The sequence below is a fragment of the Ruditapes philippinarum genome, unplaced genomic scaffold (assembly GCF_026571515.1).
Source record: "Ruditapes philippinarum isolate M1 unplaced genomic scaffold, ASM2657151v2 ctg1538_1_1_1_1, whole genome shotgun sequence".
Classification (NCBI taxonomy): Eukaryota; Metazoa; Mollusca; class Bivalvia; order Venerida; family Veneridae; genus Ruditapes; species Ruditapes philippinarum.
This window is the reverse complement of record NW_026863188.1, coordinates 1-23,382: the sequence shown is the minus strand read 5'-3', so window position 1 is coordinate 23,382 and position 23,382 is coordinate 1. Positions and strand designations below refer to the sequence as shown.

The following is a 23,382-nucleotide window of genomic DNA, read 5'->3' as shown; positions in this document are numbered from 1 at the left end:
CAATATATTTTAACACGGTTTATGTATAATACAGACTTACCATTAAATATTTCTATAGGTGTGGTCTGCTGGCTGCCAGGTGTGGTCGCCCCATTAGAACACAGACTCCCATCCACACAATTTGGTATACAAAATTTCATTATTTTAAACAATTTGAACACTACAAAAACTTTTGATTCGTCAAGGGTTCTACATTTTTTGGCACAGAATAAAATGTATCAATAAATCCTATGTTGACTTTTCCAACAAAACAGCACGACTTGTTACAAAAACAATTGTAGTCCCATACAGAAATATTGTCTTAAACACTAACTCTTTATTTCTGTCCAAAGACCCACACTTTCTGTATCACAAATGTTTTATTTGTTAAAGCTGTAATATGAGTTTCCTTTCCTCATACAGTTAATACAATTTTCCTGACAATATACTTACTTATAAAAACACAGTATTTATATCTCAGTTTTAGATTGGAAAGACGTCATACAGTAAGTGCATCAAGAATTTTCATTATGTTAACAGTTGTGTTATTATCATAATTATTGAGTTTTAAAATAATAACTGACACTTGTTTTCACTTAATGTAAAGAATTTCAAAATACTTTCCCACAATTTGAAGAAATCATGAAAATATACATCATTATCTGTAATTTATACTAAAAACATCTTTTTAACCTACAATACAAGATAAACAGCCTAATCTAAATAGATATCCCATTCTTAACCATGGTTTTATTATTTAATAGTGGTCAAACATCACTAATCCATCCTTTTTTTCCATTTCAGCGACATTTTTGCACTCTAGGACATAAAAATTAAATAGCACTTTGTATTATTTACATGTAAGTAAGACAAGTTTATTTTAGAATCTCAAATATTGTCTTAAATATTCTAGATGTAACTTGTTTTCCTCCATCAATATCATGTAATCTATATGGAGCACTAGTGCTATAAAGCCAAGTGTTTTTGATGAGGTGATACCAGTTATGACAATCTCATAGATCTCTGTTAATATTGATATTAACTAAATCACTGCAAACACATTGATTTTAAGGTCTGGGAGGACTTTATCTGGTTATTTTTCTCTGTGAACTTTTTTTCCCTGAATCATCTCTCAATATTGCATTTATCTTTCATCAATTTATTGAGAACAATACACATGGGAGAGCTTCATCTTCATTAAGTAATAATTCAATCAATGTTGCCAATGTATTTAATCTCTTTAGAAGTAATAATTGTTTCTGAACTATATTTGTAGATCTATCTCTTGCTTAAAAACAATCGTAATTTTTATATAAGCATCTAATTTTCTAAACTTACACTTTTTCTCCATTCAATCAAAGTTAAGTTTTCTATTTTAATTTCTCATGAAAACATTGAAACCAGTTCAAATCACTTGGCAATATTCCACTGCAATATTGCATGAACTTCCAAGCATATGATTTTTAAATTACTTGAAACACATCCAAAATTGGCAATCCGTTTAATAGTTTCCAAAAAAAAAAGAACACAACAATTCAACACAGAGATCATACACTAAAGTGAATTTCACTTGCTTCCATGGGGTTTCCTAAATGCCAGGGATAATTGTCCAATTTTATTTCCTCCTGAAAATACAGCTCAACTTCTAAAGTAAATTAAGTTTCTAAAAAAATATTCCAAACAATGGTATCATTTCAGCATGTGAGAGCAACTGAAAGAATTCCAATATTTTTGTAGCATTATATCGTCACGACCTTCGTTCACAACAATTACCCAAGTTTTCCCTACATCATAACTGCACAATATTTCCCCTGCAGTGTACTTTCATCACAACAGAAAATCATCTATAAAAACCAATTTCTGAGTTGAGTCATCCAACTACCTTTTTAGGGGAGATTGAAAATATTGTACATTGCTCCTCCCACCATTGAAAATCAATATTTAAACAGAAAACACCATGCTCATTCAATACTGAAACAATGCTATTTCCAACCCTTCACTTAAAAAATACTATTGTAGACTATTGTGAGAATTTGTGTTACATATATATATCAAACCCTATAGTGTAGATTTTCTTAAAATATTCATTTTGTTGAGAATGTACAAAGGGACAATAAAGCAGGAATTGTTCTCTAGGGTACCATTAAATATCATGTTAACTTGATACAATATTCCCCATATATAGCACTCTTATACTTCCACTATATCCGACACATACATGTATATAATGTCTGTCTCAGCAAATATCTAGGAAACAACAATCTACCACCACTGGTTATAATAAGCTTGCACAAGAAATACATATCAAACATATGTATGAAGTTCCAAACAATATCAACACAAATCAATCAATCAAAACAATTCTCGTAATTATTTATTAATATTATACACCGCTTTCTGAAAACATTGAAACATCACAAGAATTGACATAGTATTTAGTCAGTTCTCTCTAGTCCTCAAACTTTAATCATATTTCTTCAATATCTTTTAAGTTTTTATCACAATATTTAAAATCACTAGAATTTCTGTTAACATTATTCATATACTATATATGCATGTATAAGTAACTTTACACTGAAATAATACTATCTGACACCACTAATTGTTTCCTTTCAATATCATACACATAGAATCATTGTTTGTAGGAATCAACAGGTGAAATATTCTCCTGTCATAATACGTTCATTAACACACACACACACAATTGTTTCCCTGCCAACCTAGCCTACAACTTCACAATTAACTTTCATTAGAGTACTTTATTTATTCTTGTAATCTATATCTACATTTACTGCCAGCTTCTTTTCAGCTTCATCATCATAATAAATATAATAAATAGAGGATTTAAAATGAGTGTAGATTCAATACTGAATTTATTGAACTAATATGATAGACCTGAACAAACTGAAGATTGTAAAACAAGATGCATTTGCACCTGGGTTTAAGGTTTGGGCTGGGGTTAGTAAAACTAGGACAAGATATCATAATTTTTATCAATAAAGGGGTAAAATGCAATGCAAAATATTATATAGACAAAGTTCTAAAGCCATTTCTCTCAAGAGATCTTCCGCAACTTTTCCTGGAAGAGATAATGTTATGTAGGGGTGTGGATCGTCGAATAAGTGACGATCCGATCAGAACCACGATTCAGCACTTACGATTCACAAATCGAACCACAGATCTTTTGTTATCAAGACACCCATAAAAACATGTACATTAGTTAAAAATAAAACATGTTTATTTAAAAAAAAAAAAAAAAACAATACTTAACATTAAACATATAAACTATGTTTATGTTTTTATTCTTTGGATGAGTATTTTTGTTTTGTTTTTTGAAACCAATTACTTTCTAGCTCAGCATCACGGTACATGGTCTTTAACCGGCAAATTGTATGAATGTTAACTTCAGAGGTTATGACCCAATTATTTTAAGACATACCGCATGCTTGGTGTTCAACCCTTTTACAGTTGGACGCTACGCTTTCCTCTTTTGATTACATCTGACGGACCAAGTGGGAGACTCTATGATGGACAGTTCTTAAAGCCCTTTGGGGACTGAATTGTCTTAATGTTCATCTTCTGCCTTGCTTCGTCGGGCCCTTGTAGGTGATTTTCTTGTTGCTCTGCCTTCCTTTAAGGCATCGAGTACTTTGGTAATGGTCACTAGGCAGTAACTTTTTCTACATATTTACATAATTTTGTATGTGTTTTATTTATTTCGTCTAATGTAAACATGACCATTGTTAGAATTCACTTGGCGGGGATTAATTTTATATACATTTTCCTGTCATTCAGGAACAAATTGGGGCTAAGAGTGAGGTTTGGTGCGCCTAAAACCGGTTTAAACTCCCCAGTGGTTAAACTACCACTGACCGTTCCAAGGCGGTACCCCTTTGTGTTCCTTCACATGTTTTTCTTGTCTGTATTGTTACTTGTTTTTGGATGTTTACATGTTTTGTGATCTCTGTCTTGTTGGATTGTTGTTAACGGTAGGTATTTTCTCTCCCCCCCCCCCTCCATTTTTAATCCCCCCACCTTTTCACCCGTACAGCCCTTTTCCATCTAATTCCCTTATGGGCCTGTTTTTGTTTATATTATTTCACATTACATGTCCCGCTCCTTTCGCCCTTATATCCACTCCAAGTACTTGTTTGGTGCCTTCTGGGTGTCCTGCTTGGGTGTGTCCGGGGGCGACGTCCTGTGAACGTTGCCTTTGCCTTGTTGATCTTTATTCTTGTTATTTCATATAATTTATACTCAAATCGTATTTTTCTCGATTTTAAGAGTGTGAGAAACAGTGAATGTATATATAAAAATTAGATCGCGATCCACGATCTCTGGGATTACGAATATTCAAAATCGATTTTTTACTTTGATTCGTGATTATCCGAGTATTCGGATACTCGCCCCAGCCCTAATGTTATGGTATTCCATCAAGACTCAGCCTCCAGTCATTCCGCTAAGATGACCATTCACTTTCTTAACAAATGCAAAGTGAGTTACATAAATTACATAATACCTGCAGAATGGATGCCAAAAAGCCCAGATGCAGGTCCTGGCATGGACTTAAGTATCTAGGATATACTCTAGGCTTAATGAGGGTCTATCTGCCCTTTCAGGCACTATACTGTAGGCTTAATGAGGGTCCATCTGCCCTTTCAGGCACTATACTGTAGGCTTAATGAGGGTACATCTGCCCTTTCAGGCACTATACTGTAGGCTACAGAAACACAAGATTTATACCATGAGCTCTCAGAGATGAATGGAGCAAACTTGAGCAGTCATACATAAACTGGATTTTAGAAAGCTGGCCAAAATGATGTAGAATGATTTACTATTGCCATGGATCCAAGATTGAGTATCTGTTGCAACAAATCACATGCGAATAAATAATTTGGCAGGTTTTAAAACTGTGCCTGAACCATTCAAGAGTTATTCAAAAGAATACATTGTTTTGTTTGTGATGCTGTTTGTTGAGTAGTAGGATAAGGTCATAATATACCTTACATGGTTTTAGTTAAATTGCTGCTGTATCTGTATCAATAGAATAACTCTCTACATTTAACTAGCATAAAAACCTATTGTGCAAAATAAAAGTGCAAAAGCTACAAAAAAGAACCACATTTAAGTCATTAAATTATTTTCAAGTACTTTTACAGCTTGCCTTGTTTTATTTGGTAAAGGTAAGCTTCCTTCAAAGTAAGACAGGCTGTAACTTCTGGATCACTCATCCAGAATAAAGCCTCTTAAACATTTTTGCACTCTTTTTATGGTAAATTACACAAAACAATCATGGGAACCAACAATAAAGTCCATAAAAACCATATAAAAGCATTTTCCCATTAAGCTGTAGGTATTATTTACTAAACATTAAAGAAGTATAGCAAATGTTTGGTGGCATTAAATAAGAGATATACACAAGATATTGTTTCTCTTTGCTTCCCAAGAGATCTCTCTACAATCTTAAAATGTTCAAACAGAAAGTGAAAATCTATCCTTATATACATGAAAACAAGATGTTTGCTATTTTTGTCCTTCACTTGGATAACTACGATGTAGAACTGGTTAGGACTGAGTGAGTGAAAGAGTATTCCAAGGGACTGTCCTGTGAGGGTTCCAATCCCGGTAAGACTGTACATTTTTTCTCACCATGTGACTTTTGGTGCTTTACACTGGACAATGAAGTTTTAAAGCTAGTGACAAGTCAACTGTTATACCCATTTTGAATTATGATAAAATTCAGTTTAGTAGGGGAGAGTCTCATGGTACTAAACAGTCAAAATATATTGACGTGCCAAAACTAGATTCAGAGATATTTTCGTTCTGAGTCAGAATCTCGCTTTCACATCAAAACCAAAAGGAGACATTTTTGTGGTGAAAAAAAACAGAGGGGAGATATTGCCCAGACACAAATTATAGCACAATATCTGTCCTGCAGTACAATTAGTTGGACTAGGTACAAAAACTGTTTACTAACTTGGAACAAAATGTATTAGTGGCCAAGTAGCTTGATCTGTTGAGCTGTTGAACAATATTTCAGTGTATGGCTCCATCTTTTTACAAAAACATAGAACCATGGTCAACATTACAAAATAAGTGCTGTTTAAATCAGAACAAGAACTACCTTAATTTCCTCAAGTAACTGCAGCTATAATAATTTGAATAAATGCTGGGAAGGGGCTCAAAATGAAACTGTTATAATAATGTTTTATGTGCTTTTTATATGTATGAAAGCTTTCAAAAATATGAGACATGCAATCTAGTTTTCATGGCAAATTAATATATGTAAAACTTTCTGAATTTTAAATAATATGTGAAAAGGAAACTACTAAAATGATAATAGTTTAACAAAAGAATACCTTAAAGCCAGTGTGAAGTGATATGATTGAGGTTATCTATAAAGAACAGGATGCAAGTGTAAAACAGTTCTTATTTTAATCTTCAATGTTCATCTTATAATTCTATATTTATATCAGAATGATGAATAAATTATTTGTAACAATAATTTATCCGTGTCAACAAAATCAAGAAACTCTAAATTAGTAACCAGTTTTATATATAACAAGAAATACATAATTTATTATACAAAGTTCATTCATACACTAAAATATTTTACGGTCTAGGGCATGTGATGTTTAACATTAGCAATTGTAATGAAGCTCCTCACTAATTATCATACAAAATTGTACTGAATACATATCATTAAATTATAAAGTAAGGTAAAATGGAATTGATAACAGTTCCCTATAACACTAAATTTTAAAGTCTTTCAAAATTAAAGTTTCCCTGCATTTTAATTCTATTACTCATCTAGCTATGCAGGAAAAAAAATGAAAATTTTGTTTTATAACAGACTCACATGCATACCAAAACATCACATTGACTTGTTAAACAAGGTATATAACACATATTGAATAAATTTTATCATTTATAATCATTTAAAGTCACTATGTCACATGTAATTTTGGGACATCATTATAGATTATAGGCAGAACCAACAAAATGTCCTCTGGGAATTCTTTTTATACTTTGGTAGAGCAGAAAAAACTGTTTATTAGGAGCATTGCACCGGTATAAGACTCAACTTGTAGGACATGGTGGTACCACATAATGGCTGTTATTTGATATATCTCTAACCCTATTACTAAAATAGTTGTGGTAAACAAGGGATGAGGACATTGATTGAACTGTGATAATTTATATTTAAATGATGTAGGTCTTTTTTAAACATCTTGTAGTTAATAAAAGGGTATTTTTCACATAAAATGACTTGTTGTTTAAATTGTAATGACTGTGTACAGACTGGATCACCCTGAATACCACCACCACCATCATCATCATCACCATCATCATCAGCCTGACCTCAAGCATGCACATAAAAATGGTCCAATGACAAATAGCATGGAACACAAATAATGTTGAAGTCTTTTACATTGAGTTACCAGGACAATGATATACAAAAACAACTAGACCTATAACTGAATGCGATTCATACCCCCACCAATGTCCTTGACAGAAGACGACTTGGAAAGGTGGTTAAGGGAATAACTTAAGTGGCACAAATACATAAAAAGAAATTATCTCTGGTGAAAAAAGACTAATTGTACAGGTAATAGTATAAATATATATTATCAAATCATGTTTGAAACAGTTTATAAGTCAATTTTTGACCTTCAAGTGTGGCCTTGACCTTAAGCTAGCACAAGTGTAAGATCGGTTCTGCACATTGCCCAGTTGGGGAAGTTTGAAGAAAATCCTTTCATAAGTATAGAATTTATAGAGAGGACACATCATATTGTCTAGTGTTGATTGTATGTAAATTTAAAGACTTAAAAAGGGGCATAACTTTGTTAAAATGCAATACAGAGTTATGAAACTTGACCAGCATATCTTAATTATGACACTTCATATATATTTTAAGTTTCAAGCAAATACCTTTTCTAGTTTCAGAAATATTCAAATACATGTTAAAATTTAAGAATATTTTCTAAGTCAATTTTTGACCTGCAAGTGTGACCATGACCATAAGCCGGCAAAAGGGTGACATGGGTTCTGCACATAACCTTGCTGAGGTGAACATTTGAGCCAAGATAAACTGAAGAAATCTTTCAATTAGTGTAGGACTTACAGAGTGGACACGACATACTGTGTAATATTTGATTGTTTGATATTTGACCTTCAATTGTGACCTTGACCTTATGCTGACACATGGGCAACATGGGTTTAGCACATCCCCTTGTTGAGGTGAACATTTGAGCCAAGTTTGAAGAAAATCGTTCAATTAGTGTAGGACTCACAGAGCAGACATGACATACAGTCTAATATTTCATTGTTTGATAATTGACCGTCAATTGTGACCTTGACCTTGAGCTGACACATGGGCAACTTGGGTTCTGCACATCCCCTTGTTGAGGTGAATATTTGAGCCAAGTTTGAAGAAAATCTTTCAATTAGTGTAGGACTAACAGAGCGGACATGACATACTGTCTAATATTTGATTGTTTGATATTTGTCCTTCAATTGTGACCTTGACCTGACACATGGGCAACATGGGTTCTGCACATCCCCTTGTTGAGGTGAACTGACTGACCGACGCGACAATGTGAATCCATTATAGCCCCCCCCCCCATTTTGTGGTGGGGGTATAATGAACTTCAGGATGGTACAGTTACTGCCAAAAACAAAATACCTGAGCCTGTAACTAAAAGACATATTTATAACCATAAATTCAGCACTTCTTTATGATAAGAAGCTACAAGCATTTTTGTCAACATACAGACCCTTATGTTTAAATAACAAGAGCACCACATATAAAAGAATTATACTCCCAGACATAAAAAGATGTACAATATTAAAATGTGACAGGTATAAATCAAAAATCAATATAAACCATCAGAATAAGTTATTAAGAATATTGAGTTTTGGCAGAATAACCTAAAATTTATAATGGGTCATTTACTTGCCATAGACAATATCAACCAAGTTCCGCAAACATAGATTTATCATTTTCTTCATAAGTTATTGAGTGGACAAAGATTTTAAACTGTCACTTTGAACTTGACCTTTGACCTATTAATATATTGGGGTCAAGGTTTTAGGCTTATTCCTTCTCAAGTTTTTGAGCTGACAAGAATTTTACACCAAGTGTCACTGTCACCACAACCTTTGACCCAGTGACCATTAAAATCAGAAGGTGTTCTCTCCTGACCCTGGGCAATGTCTTAACCCAAGTTTCATAAACCTAGGCTTTTTTTCTTTTTCAGCTTGAGCAAAAGAATATTTTACACTAAGTGTCATCGTGACCTTGACTTTTGACCTTATTACTTCAAAATCAAATGGGTCCTTGACAGGCCATGGACAACGTCCTTTCCTAAAAAGAATATGCCTAGGCTTATTCCTTCTTCATGTTACTGTGTGGAAAAGGATTCTACAGGAAGTGTCACTGTGACCTAGACCTTTTATCAGCAATTTTTCTTACTTAATTGGAAAGAGGCCTTAGTTTCTTGATTTTATGAAAAATTTTAGGTAAAATTTCAAATTTGGGGAGAAAAAAATCAATTTGGAAGAGCTGCCTTTAAAAGGCCTCAGTTATAAAAGGTGACAAATCACTGTTGATATATTAAGACCTGAAAATCATTAGGGTCTTCTAATGACCATCAATCAATAACCAAAACTGCATACCTAATAGTTTTCAAGATATTGAGAGGATATTTATATAGCTATGGAACAGAAGGACCAAAGATACCTTCACACATATAAAATGCATGAGGAAAGTGATTATTGTAACAATTAATGAAAAACGATAAAGCATGAAACTAAAGGCTGAATAACCTTAGTGCAGCAGACGCTCCCTGGCAGTGTTATTACTGTATATACTGCATGTTTTATGTAATCGAACTCGATAATTGCATTAACAATATTTGAACTTGATGCAAGGACTGGTTACATTAGAGGTATGTATCTTCCATAGACATAGCATCTAATTATCTAAATATACAATTGTATCATGGTCAAGCTTATAAATATGATGATATTTTGTTTAATATTATCATACTTCCACGACCTCAATAGAATGTTTAACCTTATCTCTTACATAAAAGTTGTCACACATTTTAAAGTTGTCTTAATTAGTTTATAATTATGACCTAAAAATCTTCTGAAATCCTCGATAATCAGTCCTGCCAAAATCAGGTGATTAAGGAAAGTAAAATGTATTTGGAGATTAAATTAAAATATTCAACATTACCTTTCTTCCCTTTAAATGAAGAGAAGAGCTTTATTTCCTTCATGTAGAATTTTAGTTAATCACACATAATCCACTTTATGACCTCTCACCTTTCTTATTTCATTCCATAATCATTCAATCATGTTTTAAATCCTCTATCATCCAATAAAATCCAAGAATGAACAATTGTAGATCAATTAAATGCTATATCTATGTTTTAATCCTTTTCCTTTTATCACTGCAACAATTGCTCAAGGCAAGAAAAGAAAAGTTAAAAGATGACCTTTTTAACACACAAAAAATTAACACCAACATAAAAACTTAGATCTAACCTCTTCCTTTAACACTAACAATAATGTCCATTGAACATTCAACTTGGATACTATCCCTGTCTGTCAAATCATTTTACGGCTAATTAAACGATGAAGTATCATTATATGCACCTTTTATAAATGCTGTCCTTTAATGACTCCGACTTGGTTTCAAGATTTTCACAACTTTATTTGTAGTCATGAATAAAATCTGAATGTAGCAGTCAATGCCCACATTAAAAATCCTCAAGATTGTTTATACTATGACAACAAAACTATGTCCAGGTGGTCAAATGTGTGACCAGATGACAAGGCAGATCCTGTTGGTTAACATAGATGACTCAAAGATGAAATCTCACCTCTATATTTGGACAAGATTTCTGTATATATCAAATGAACAAGGACACTTAAGGACAAGCTGTGTTTATCTTTGACTTAAACATATACACCAGACGTATACACCTATTCATAATCTCTGTTTCTCCTGTATGTCACCAACTTTGATATAACATAAATTTTCACTTCAAATTTTATACTTAAAAAAAAGCACTACAAATTATATGACCGTAAAATCAATGTACATTGTAATATAGAACAAATACTACTAACTATTTTACCAACAAAATTTAAAATGGCTAAATATCTTTTATCAGCATTTTGTATAACAATAAACATTTCGACATTAATTTTGATGACCAGTCTCTGGCTTTTTTTGAAGTACAATGATAATAATTAGAAAATGAAGATAAGGAATGATGAAAATAATGATAATGAAGATGATGATAAAAATGGTGATGATTCTATGATGATGATGATGATGATAATGATGATGATGATGCTATGCTTGATCTACTAAATAAAAAGATTTCAAACACCTCAGTCAACTCTAATTGATCATATATTTATAAGAACATTGTCCATTTTTTAACATTTTATTTATCTCATGCAAAACTTTCAATATCAAAATTCACAGGTAGAAACCATTTAATGAAATGTCCTGTACATTTAAAATTCACTTTTAAATACCTGTGGAGTAGCACAAGTCTATTTGTATATTATATACAGGGACATGAGTCATTTATACAAGTTAAGGTAAAATACACTGTACATTTATGTATATATAAATAGGTTCATGTCATTAGCACAACATTATCATTTTAAATAAATTATCAAACATTAATTTCCCCCAACAAACATAGTGGACTGCAGGTCTTAAATGACATAAAGGTAATGGGCCAGTGGCAACACATTATTCTGATATGACAAGCAAATTTGGCACTAAGCAACATCCTTCAATGACAAGAGGCCAATTGAAATTGTGATAAGGTAGTGTACTTTTACACAAACAGCCGTCTCAGGCTAGCACAATAGGCTAAAAGCGTTGGACTGTGAATCAGACGACCCAGGTTCGATTCCCGGATGGCACAAGTCATTTCCTTGTAATCTTGAGATTTCTACAATCATCCACACTGTACCTCTGCTCTGGTATGTACAGAAGTTATCAGTAACTGTTCCTGGCAACTTATACCGGTAAACTACATGACAACATGGCTGGTTAAACTGTGCTCTGGTAAATTCAAGGTGGATATACTGGTAAACTACTTGACAACATGGCTGGTTAAACTGTGCTCTGGTTAATTCAATGTGGATATACCGGTAAACTACATGACAACATGGCTGGTTAAACTGTGCTCTGGTTGATTCAATGTGGATAAACTGGTAAACTACTTGACAACATGGCTGGTTAAACTGTGCTCTGGTAAATTCAATGTGGATATACTGGTAAACTACTTGACAACATGGCTGGTTAAACTGTGCTATGGTTAATTCAATGTGGATATACCGGTAAACTACTTGACAACATGGCTGGTTAAACTGTGCTATGGTTAATTCAATGTGGATATACTGGTAAACTACTTGACAACATGGCTGGTTAAACTGTGCTATGGTTAATTCAATGTGGATATACTGGTAAACTACTTGACAACATGGCTGGTTAAACTGTGCTATGGTTAATTCAATGTGGATATACTGGTAAACTACTTGACAACATGGCTGGTTAAACTGTGCTCTGGTAAATTCAATGTGGATATACTGGTAAACTACTTGACAACATGGCTGGTTAAACTGTGCTATGGTTAATTCAATGTGGATATACTGGTAAACTACTTGACAACATGGCTGGTTAAACTGTGCTATGGTTAATTCAATGTGGATATACTGGTAAACTACTTGACAACATGGCTGGTTAAACTGTGCTATGGTTAATTCAATGTGGATATACTGGTAAACTACTTGACAACATGGCTGGTTAAACTGTGCTATGGTTAATTCAATGTGGATATACCGGTAAACTACTTGACAACATGGCTGGTTAAACTGTGCTATGGTAAATTCAATGTGGATATACTGGTAAACTACTTGACAACATGGCTGGTTAAACTGTGCTATGGTTAATTTAATGTGGATATACTGGTAAACTACTTGACAGCATGGCTGGTTAAACTGTGCTATGGTAAATTCAATGTTGATATACTGGTAAACTACTTGACAGCATGGCTGGTTAAACTGTGCTATGGTTAATTCAATGTGGATATACTGGTAAACTACTTGACAGCATGGCTGGTTAAACTGTGCTATGGTAAATTCAATGTGGATATACTGGTAAACTACTTGACAACATGGCTGGTTAAACTGTGCTATGGTTAATTCAATGTGGATATACCGGTAAACTAATTGACAACATGGCTGGTTAAACAAGTGTGCTATGGTAAATTCAATGTGGATAATCATTGCTGTGATATGGAGGGTAAACACAAAATAATACATTATATAAATGTCTCTGTTTCTTATGCAATAACTACAATTTGGCAATTGTAAATTTTCAATAAACAATTTTGAATGAAGTATGTTTCGGCTTTATTTTGGTCCCAAAATTGTTGAAAAAAATACCAATAAACTCTATTATCAAAGAAACCTGGTACGAAAAAATATCAATCTCATATCATATAATGAATAATTTATATTTTCTCAAATACAGAATACAAAACAAGAGCTGTTGGTAGGTCAGTGTGCTCAGCTTGAAAGTAAACATGAGCCTTGATAATGTAGAATTTTCAAAATTCAAAAAGGGCCTTAGTCTTTCAAACTCCATGTTAGATTCTGTGCCTTTTATCCACTCAAATAAGTTCATAATTCGGTAGTTTTGGAAATACAGATTTGCAAGTAAAAACTTTAACCCAGTGTGATGCTGACGCTGGGATGAGTCTATGCTTCAAATAGTCAAGCTAATAACATTATACTGTTGCAAAAATACTAAACATGAAAAGCTTTTCATCATAATAATGTTAAACATTGATTAATTTACATATAACCAACATGAAAAACAAATGTTAACAATTTTACTTGAACATAAAGAACATAATTATGTCACTACATTATGGTGAATTTAGATATAACATGATCTCTTATCATGATATAAGGGTATAAAACACTTTACACTGATTTATTTGCATTCCTTTACAAAATGATAGTACAACATTGACAATGTAAATAAAAATGAAAAGGCTCAGTTCTAACTATAATGATATGTTGGATAATGTATGAGTGTAGCCAGCACAACTTCTTTGAATAGTGACAACCATGATCAACATGGAGTTTAAATGATTTACACTTAATGAACCTAGATTACAGGTAAATCAGACATTAAAATCTAACATTGATCAGTTCATGTCATCAATACATTACAAAAGGCCAACAGGAAATAATCCTATGATATTTATCTTAGTCTATTACGGATATCTTAATACAAACTCTTACCCAATTATATATCTAGTACATGGTTCTTTTATCAGTTACATGAAGGTTTATCAAAACTTTTTATTCTATTGAATTCCTATAAATAATTCAATAACGAACTATCTAAAATAGCTTTGGTACTACATGTAGTTTCTAATTTTCTTAAAAAGATGAAAAGAATGAATGAATTGTGTATATTACAGCAACTTATCTTTCAAAATGATGACAAAGTAAGTATAATACAAGACCTATTTGCAGACATTACACTGCATCCATTATTTTAAATAAAGCCTCTAGTTTTCACAAGTTATCTTGACTTTAATACAGTAACTGCAGGTTTATAGACAAGAATACAACTGTCACCATGTCACATGACATGACCCTTATAAATAAAACACAAGTATAACCCACAACTCAGTTATGTTTGGTCAAGATGGTTTATTCATTTTAGAGTGTTTTCTGGATAAATTCTTACATCATGATTTTATTGTTTTCTAGGTTTATCTTTACCATTGTATTTTGTTGTAAGTTGACCAATTTTGACATGAATACCTTTAAAATTTTAGAAAATTGGACCATAACAAGAAGTTTTACTTAGGTAAATTGAAAAAGGGACATAATTTTTAGGATGTTTACAATACTAATGAAATGGAAATCTTGGTGTAAGTTTGTGTCAGTATTATTATTTCCTTTATGTGTAAGGTTCTAATCTATGGTCCTAGGTCTTTGTTTGTGCCTGTAAGTCCGTGTTAATGTTAGGTCTACAACTTATACTCTATGTTAATGTTAAAATCATATGATGGTCCTAGGTCCAGTATAATATGTCAGATCTATGACTTTTGGTCTATATTAATGTAAATAGTGTATTACCCTTAGTCAGTATTTGACTTATTTCTATGAAAGTGTTATAAATCTATGGTCCTATTATTATTGTGTAATCAGTTATATTTCCTAATGTAGTTTATATTCTAACTGTTACAAAAATAATGAAGTTCATATGTCAAAATATTCGATACAATCAATTATATTAAACAAATTAAATGTTTTCCTCCTACATTAACCAAATAGTATACCCCTTCAACTATAAATCAATTACAATCATGATATCATCTTATAATCAATTACCTATACAACAAAATTTTTCCTACTTCAATCATGTATAAATATTGAAAAAATATTTGAACAAAATATTTCATTTATACCTAAAAATAGAAATTTTATCTCCTTGAAAGATCTTAATATATATGTGTATATATTTCAACAAGTTCAAATTCTTCACTTATTGATAATAAGGTACCTGATTTAATGGACTTCTAGTCAAAACAAATAATATGTGTTTCTTCTCTGCTTTGTGAGAGAGTTGCCTTTCTTCTGTTATCACATAGATCTTCATTAAATAATATTTAAAGCAGCACGCCTCCAGATTTATGTTAATTTTCATAAAAATTTTGAAAATGTATTTAAAAGTAAAATAATGTGAGGTGAACAAATAAAGTAATTTACATATTGCAATCGGCACTTACAACCCACGAATATAACAAACAAGAGCTGTCACAGGAGACAGCGAAGCTCGACTAATAAAATACTGGACGCAGTAAGGAGGACAAAACTATGAATGAAAATCAATTATGTATAATTATGTATTAAGTTATAGTAAAAAAATAACATTTGTTAACATTAATTCCAAGATCAAGGGGAATAATTCTAGAAATAATCATGCTAGAGTTATGGACCTTGCCACACAACATTTGTGTAATGATAAGAAATATATATTTGAAGTTTGAAGTAGATACCTTAAAAAATAAAGAAGTTATTATATTTCTTAAAGAAAATCCTAAGTTCAAAGAGAGATAAATCTGTAAATATTGCTTCAACAGTAATGAACATTGTCACATAAAATGTAATTGATGATAAGGAATAAGTATTTGAAGTTTGAGGTAGATACCTTTAAAAACAAGAGGGCCATGATGGCCCTAGATCGCTCACCTGAATTATCAAACTCATCCAAACAATTACCTAGACAAGCATTCTGACCAAGTCTCATGACAGGTGAGTCAAAAATGTGACCACTACAGTGTTAACAAGGATTATCCATATTTGAGCAGTGCGACCTAGTTTTTTACCCAGGTGACACATATTCAAACTTGACCTAGAAATCATCAAAACAAACTTTCAGACCGATTTCCAGGATACTTGGATCAAAACAGTAGCAACTAGAGTGTTAACAAGATTTTTCTATTTTTAGCTCCGGTGACCTAGTTTCACATGCGATTTCGAACTAATCCAAGCAATTACCTAGACAAGCATCCTGACCAAGTTTGATGATAATCGAGTCGAAAATGTGACCACTAGAATGTTAACAAGGTTTTTCCATATTTGGGCGGTGTGACCTAGTTTTCCGTCCAAGATGACCCATGTTTGATCTTGACTTAGAAATCATCAAAAAAAACTTTCAGACCAATTAACAGAATATTTGGATCACAACAGTAGCCACTAGAGTGTTAACAAGATTTTTCTATTTTTAGCTCATGTGACCTAGTTTTTCATCCGAGATGTCCCATGTTCGATTTATTCCAAGCAATGACCTATTCAAGTTTCCTGACCAAGTTTGATGACAATTGAGTCAAAATTGTGACCACTAGAGTGTTAACAAGGTTTTTCTATTTTTAGCTCCTGTGACCTAGTTTTTCATCCGAGATGACCCATGTTCGAACTCATCCGAGCTATCACCTAGACAAGCATCTTGATCAAGTTTGATGATGATTGATGCAAAAATGTGACCGCTAAAGTGTTAACAAGGTTTTTCTATTTATAGCTCCGGTGACCTAGTTTTTCATCCGAGATGACCCATATTCGAACTCATCTGAGCTATTATCTAAACAAGCATCCTGACAAAGTTTGATGATGATTAGGTCAAAAATGTGACCACTAGAGTGTTCACAAGGTTTTTCTATTTTAGCTCCTGTGACCTAGTTTTTTCATCAGAGATGACCCATGTTCGAACTCATCCAAGCAATTGACTAGACAAGCATTCTGACCAAGTTTGATGATGATTGGTTCAAAAATGTGACCACTAGAGTGTTCACAAGGTTTTTCTATTTATAGCTCCTGTGACCTACTTTTTCATCCGAGATGACCCGTGTTCGAACTCATCCGAGCTATCACCTAGACAAACATCCTGACCAAGTTTGATGATGATTGGGTCAAAAATGTGACCTCTAGAGTGTTCACAAGGTTTTTCTATTTTTAGCTCTTGTGACCTAGTTTTTCATCCGAGATGACCCATGTTCGAACTCATCCGAGCTTTCAACTAGATAAGCATCCTGACCAAGTTTGATGATGATTGAGGCAAAAATGCGACCGCTAGAGTGTTCACAAGCAATTGTGGACGGCCGGACGGACGACGGACGACGGACATTCACCGATCCTAAAAGCTCACCCTGAGCAAGCTCAGGTGAGCTAATAAAAAAGTTAAAATAAAAAATAACATTTATCTAGTAAATAAATCTAAGTTTATGGGGAGATAATTCTTGCAATACTGGTGCTAGAGTTATGAACCTTGTCACATAAGATGTGGATGATGATACTGTAAATATATTTGAAGTATGAAGTTGATCCCTTTAGAAATAAATAAGTTACAGTAAAAAATAATATTTTTTATGGAAAATTCTAAGTTCAAAGGGAGATAAATCTGAAAATATTGGTGCTAGAGTTATGAACCTTGTCACATAAGATGGGGATGATGATAACGTAAATATATTTGAAGTTTGAGGTTGATCCCTTAAGAAATAAAGAAGAAACAGTAAGAAATAGTATTTTTTAAAGAAAATTCTAAGTTCAAGGGGAGATAAATCTGAAAATATTGGTGCTAGAGTTATGAACCTTGTCACATAAGATGGGGATGATGATAAGGTACATATATTTGAAGTATGAGTATGATCCCTTAAGAAATAAAGAAGTATCAGTAAAAAATAGTATTTTTTAAGGAAAATTCAAAAAGTTCAAGGGGAGATAAATCTGAAAATATTGGTGCTAGAGTTATGAACCTTGTCACATAAGATGTGGTTGATGATAAGGAACATATATTTGAAGTTTGAAGTTGATACCTTAAGAAATGACAAAGTTATAGTGAAAAATATTTTACTGCACCAAAACTTTAATCTAAAATCTGGACGCGGACGCCGACGCCGGGGCGAGTAGGACAGCTCTCCATATAGTCGAGCTAAAAAGTGGCCAACATATGCAAAAACAGCCCTAACTGCATTTGTAACGCAGTAGAAAAATGGTGATAAAATACTGCAAAATCAGTGTTAAACCGCACATTACATGTAAAATATAACTTGGACCTTGAATGTTTTTTACCTTTCTTAAAACTTTAGTGCATTTTTCTCAATAATGATTTTATTGAAATGTTTTGGCTCATCTGGAGGCATGCAGCTTTAATATTTTCACAGAATCATCTCCCTTTGTGAAGTTAAATTGTTTGTATTCTTTCTCTTGAATATCAACAAAACATTTTATAAATGTATAACCTATATATCTGAACACTGTATATATTTTATCCACAGCTGTAATAAAATACTTATATAATTTATAATATAATTTCACGGATAATAACTTCAAAAGCAATAAACATATTTTATATCATATTACATAAACATTTTTGTAGCAACTATTAATGTACTGTAAAATAAACTTTCCATTTAATATATCAATTGTATACCAAAGTGCAGTTTCAATCAAATTTCTGCCATTTCAATTGTTCCAGTTAATATTTAACTTACAATAAATGATGTTTTGATATATAAAAGTTTCTACTTTTTTGACAAGAATTAAATGTTAGTCTGAAGTTCAAATCCCTTATGAAATAAAGAAGTCAGAGTGAAAAAGAAGAATTTTTTTAAGAAATATTATAATTTCAAAGGGAGATTATTGAATATTCTGAAAATATTACTTCAAGAGTTTTGAACCTGTAACATATGATGCAGTTGATTGAAGTTTCACTGCACAAAAACTTTAATCTGATATCTGGACATGCACACCAGGGTGAATAGGACAGTCCTCCAAATACATATATCGTATAGTCAAGCTATAAAATGACTGACATATTTAACTAGAACATGAAGGTAGATTTTATACAGAAACTCTAAATTCTGTAATCATTAAGATAAGTCAATTTATTGGTAGAGAAATGCCTCACAGTTGTACAGACACTAGACTAAATAATGAGATATTGACTGTATGGAGCCATCTAATGTAGACTGAATCTCTTCCAATCTGACATAGACAGTAGTTTATTACTGTTGCCATATGAACGATTATACTCATATACTTAATATATCAGTATCAATTTAGTTAAATATATTGATTTTGCAGGAAAAACAAGACCACCATTTTCTACATATAAAAATGTGATAACATGAAATTGTACTTCCCTGTAATTGAAATTGGCTACATATAAGTTTTTTACGCAACTACGACGCAGTGATCATAAAAGCTTGATTGTTTTGTTGAAAATGATTTTGTATCATACAGATAACAGTTACTTCCCTTTCCTCAATCTCTATCTCATTTTAAATGTATCTGTCACGTTTTTCAATTAAATTCTTTTTTTTTGTTTTAAATTCTAAGAAAGTTTTTATCTCAGCCCATTCTACCCCATTTTGAAATGTAATTATGCAGTTTCTGAAGTTATTATCTAACATTAATACTAGAGTTGTCATCTTTCTTTAACTTATAATTAAATGTATTTTGATAAAATAAGAAATAAAGATTAACAAGATCTACATGACTCGGCTATTTGAGACATGCAAAGGTAAATGTTGTATGTGATCATAAATAACATTATCATACACCACACCTATGATAATATAGCAGTTATATTGTAAAACTGTGCATAAATCTAACATGCCATACTGCAGGTTGTCATCTTAATTTGACACAATTATGTTTTCTTCCTAAGTAGACCTCCAAAATAAAACTAAACTTTTCAAAATTTACAGAGGGAACACAGGACATAATGTTTTAATGTTTGAATAAATTAAAAAAGAGCATAATATGGGGTGTTCAGGGCAATGTCTATCAATAACCAATTTGTATAGACATCCTAAAATAAAAAGGGACATTAGTCCTAAAAATATTACTTTCAGAGTGATTCCCCCTTGTCTAACAAATGTGCCTGGTCAAGATAAACAAGTATGCCAAGTTTGATGTTAAAATGTTTGAATTGTGGGCTACATTAAAGTTTTTGACAACAACAAATAAGTATATACTGCACAAAGCTAATCAACCTCCAATGTTTCAAGGATTTTTAACCCCACTTCATCAAGGATTTTCTGTTTTGGATCCCAAGTGATGCATATTTCAACTTTAGCTAGAAATCATCACAATGGGGTCAGACATACATACAAGCTAGTAAAAACTATAGGTATGACACCCATGGGGGACATTACAAAACTAGAGTAACTAAAATCAAACAATGATGCAAGCAGTTCAAAAGATATAGAGGAGACATTGAAACTTTAAATATTTTAACAATGACCTTGATACTAGCTCATGGATTATCTAACCTGCATATTATCTAATTAAGAGTGAGTCCTCTGACCATTGTATTATGTATCATGAACATGCTAGGAAATACAAATTTTCTGGCTCAAACATGTGACTTTTATCTGTCTACTGTCACCTTGAACAAGAGCATTTAGTATTCTTACCTTTTAAAATCTGTTTAATTTCTTTGGCAGCACGATTAGTTGTAAATTTGTTCACTATATCTAAGGCAGTTTGGTCATATGAATTCACTTTATTGACATCAACACCACACTGAAAATAGAAAATGTTCCATAGTTTCTATATTTCATTACTTAATTTAACAAGAGGGCCATGATGGCCCTGAGTCGCTCACCAGAAACAACTGCTTTTTAGTGTTGGAATGTCAATATATTCTAATATTTGAGCATAGAATATGTTTAAACAATAATTTGAAGAAATGCCATGACCTGGGGTATTTAAGCTTTAGCTTAAAAGTGGCTAATCAAATTAATATGAGCAAACTTGATAGACGTTTACCTAAGAATGCTACAAAGTTTGGTGATCATCTATCAATTATTTCAGTAGGAAATGATGTTCGAAGGTTTTTTCTATTTTTAGCTTTAGTGGCCCCTAAAAGGGGCCAATCAAATTAATATAAGCAAACTTGATAAAAGAGTACCCAAGAATGCTACAGACAAAGTCTGGTGATCATCCATCAATTGGTTCTGAAGTAGATGTTTAAAGGTTTTTCTATTTTTAGCTTTTGCGGCCCCTAAAAGGGGCCAATCATATTAATATGAGCAAACTTGATAAAAGATTACCCAAAAATGCTACAGACAAAGTTTGGTAATCATCCATTAATTAGTTCTATAGGAAAAGATGTTTAAACGTATTTCTATTTTTAATTTTACTGACCCCTTAAAGGGACTAATCAAATTAATATGAGCAAACTTAATAAAAGACTACCCAAGAATGCTACAGACAAAGTTTGGTGATCATCCATCAATTACTTCTGTAGCAATAGACGTTAAAATGTATATCTATTTTTAATTTTAGCGGCCCCTAAAAGGGGCCAATCAAAATACTATGAGCAAACTTGATAAAAGACTACCCAACAATGCTTCAGACACAGTTTGGTGATCAAACATCCATTAGTTCTGTAGAAATAGACATTTAAAGGTATTTCTATTTTTAGCTTAAGCTGCCCCTAAATGGGGCCAATAAAATAATATTAGCAAACTTGATAAAAGACTACCCAAGAATGCTACTGAGACAAAGTTTGGTGATCATCCATCCATTAGTTCTGTAGATATAGACATTTAACAGTAATTCTATTTTTAGCTTTTGCGGCCCCTAAAAGGCAAATCAAATTAATATGAGCAAACTTGATAAAAGACTACTCGAGAATGCTACCGACAAAGTTTGGTGATCATCCATCAATTAGTTCTGTAGGAGAAGATGTTTAAAAGTTTTTCTATTTTTAGCCCTTAGAGACCCCTAAAATGGGGCCAATCAAAATAATATTAGCAAACTTGATAAAAGACTACCCAAGAATGCTACAGACAAAGTTTGGTGATCATCCATCAATTAGTTCTGTAGGAGAAGATGTTTAAAGGTTTTTCTATTTTTAGCTCTGCTGACCCCTAAAAGGGGCCAATTGGATTGACATGAAAGCAAATTCAAGTGTGACCTGTCACAAGGATGCTACAGACCAAATTTGAAAAAATCTGCCTAAGTAGTTTGAGAGAAAGAAGACGATTGTGAAGCATGAGGACGGACGATGGACGCCGGAAGCATCCCCCTTTGATAATAATAGCTCACCTTGAGCCTTCGGCTCTGGTGAGCTAAAAATGTATACATAATCATAATGGGAGGGGAAAAGGTGTGAAAAGGAGGAAGTGCAGGGCATTAATCTTATACCTTACAGAAGAGGTAAACATAAAGACGATATAGCAAAAATACTATAGGATTTGACATTGTCAAATTAAGTATAGACCATGTCACAAAATATATATGTTTTGTGACGGACAGACGGAATGATATGCAACAGAATTGGAATAAAGAGCCAGACAGACAACGGAGAAATGATCACTATATGTTGCCGCTACTTTGTATGTTAAATGACATTACTAACCTGAGATAATGTAATAAATACAAGTCAATAATATTTCAAGGAAGGAAATGTTTAATACATTATGACCTAAACTTGATGAATTATGTGTATTTTATAACTGTTTGTAGCTGTTGTTTCTAGCTTATTGTTTGCTGGTGTAAACAAATGATGGCTGTATGGCTGTCTGCCAATCAAATAAATAATATAAGAGCTGCCAGATGGTTAACATTACTATAATTCCAGTACAGAAATGTAAATCATTAAATAACATACAACTATTTTATTACATTCAAGTCTCAACTTTTAACTGCCAATTATGAAAGGTTATTACTTAGAAATATTATTAATAGATGGAGATAAATACAACATAATACAGGACTGAAAATATATATAAACAGCTTGTCTCAATATCATATTTGTCAGGG

The 23,382-nt window shown here is 32.5% G+C and overlaps 1 protein-coding gene across 1 annotated transcript in view; it reads right to left on the bottom strand.

Annotated features, from left to right (window-relative positions):
* The window catches only part of LOC132721418 (caskin-2-like), a gene marked incomplete at its 5' end in the record, with an annotated part of 89,004 nt that extends 67,869 nt beyond the window's left edge, over nucleotides 1-21,135 (bottom strand). Inside the window, 1 exon segment of the mRNA XM_060705722.1 lies at nucleotides 21,027-21,135. Within this exon segment, the coding sequence (XP_060561705.1) occupies nucleotides 21,027-21,135 (109 nt within the window).
* Nucleotides 21,136-23,382: the final 2,247 nt, after the last annotated feature.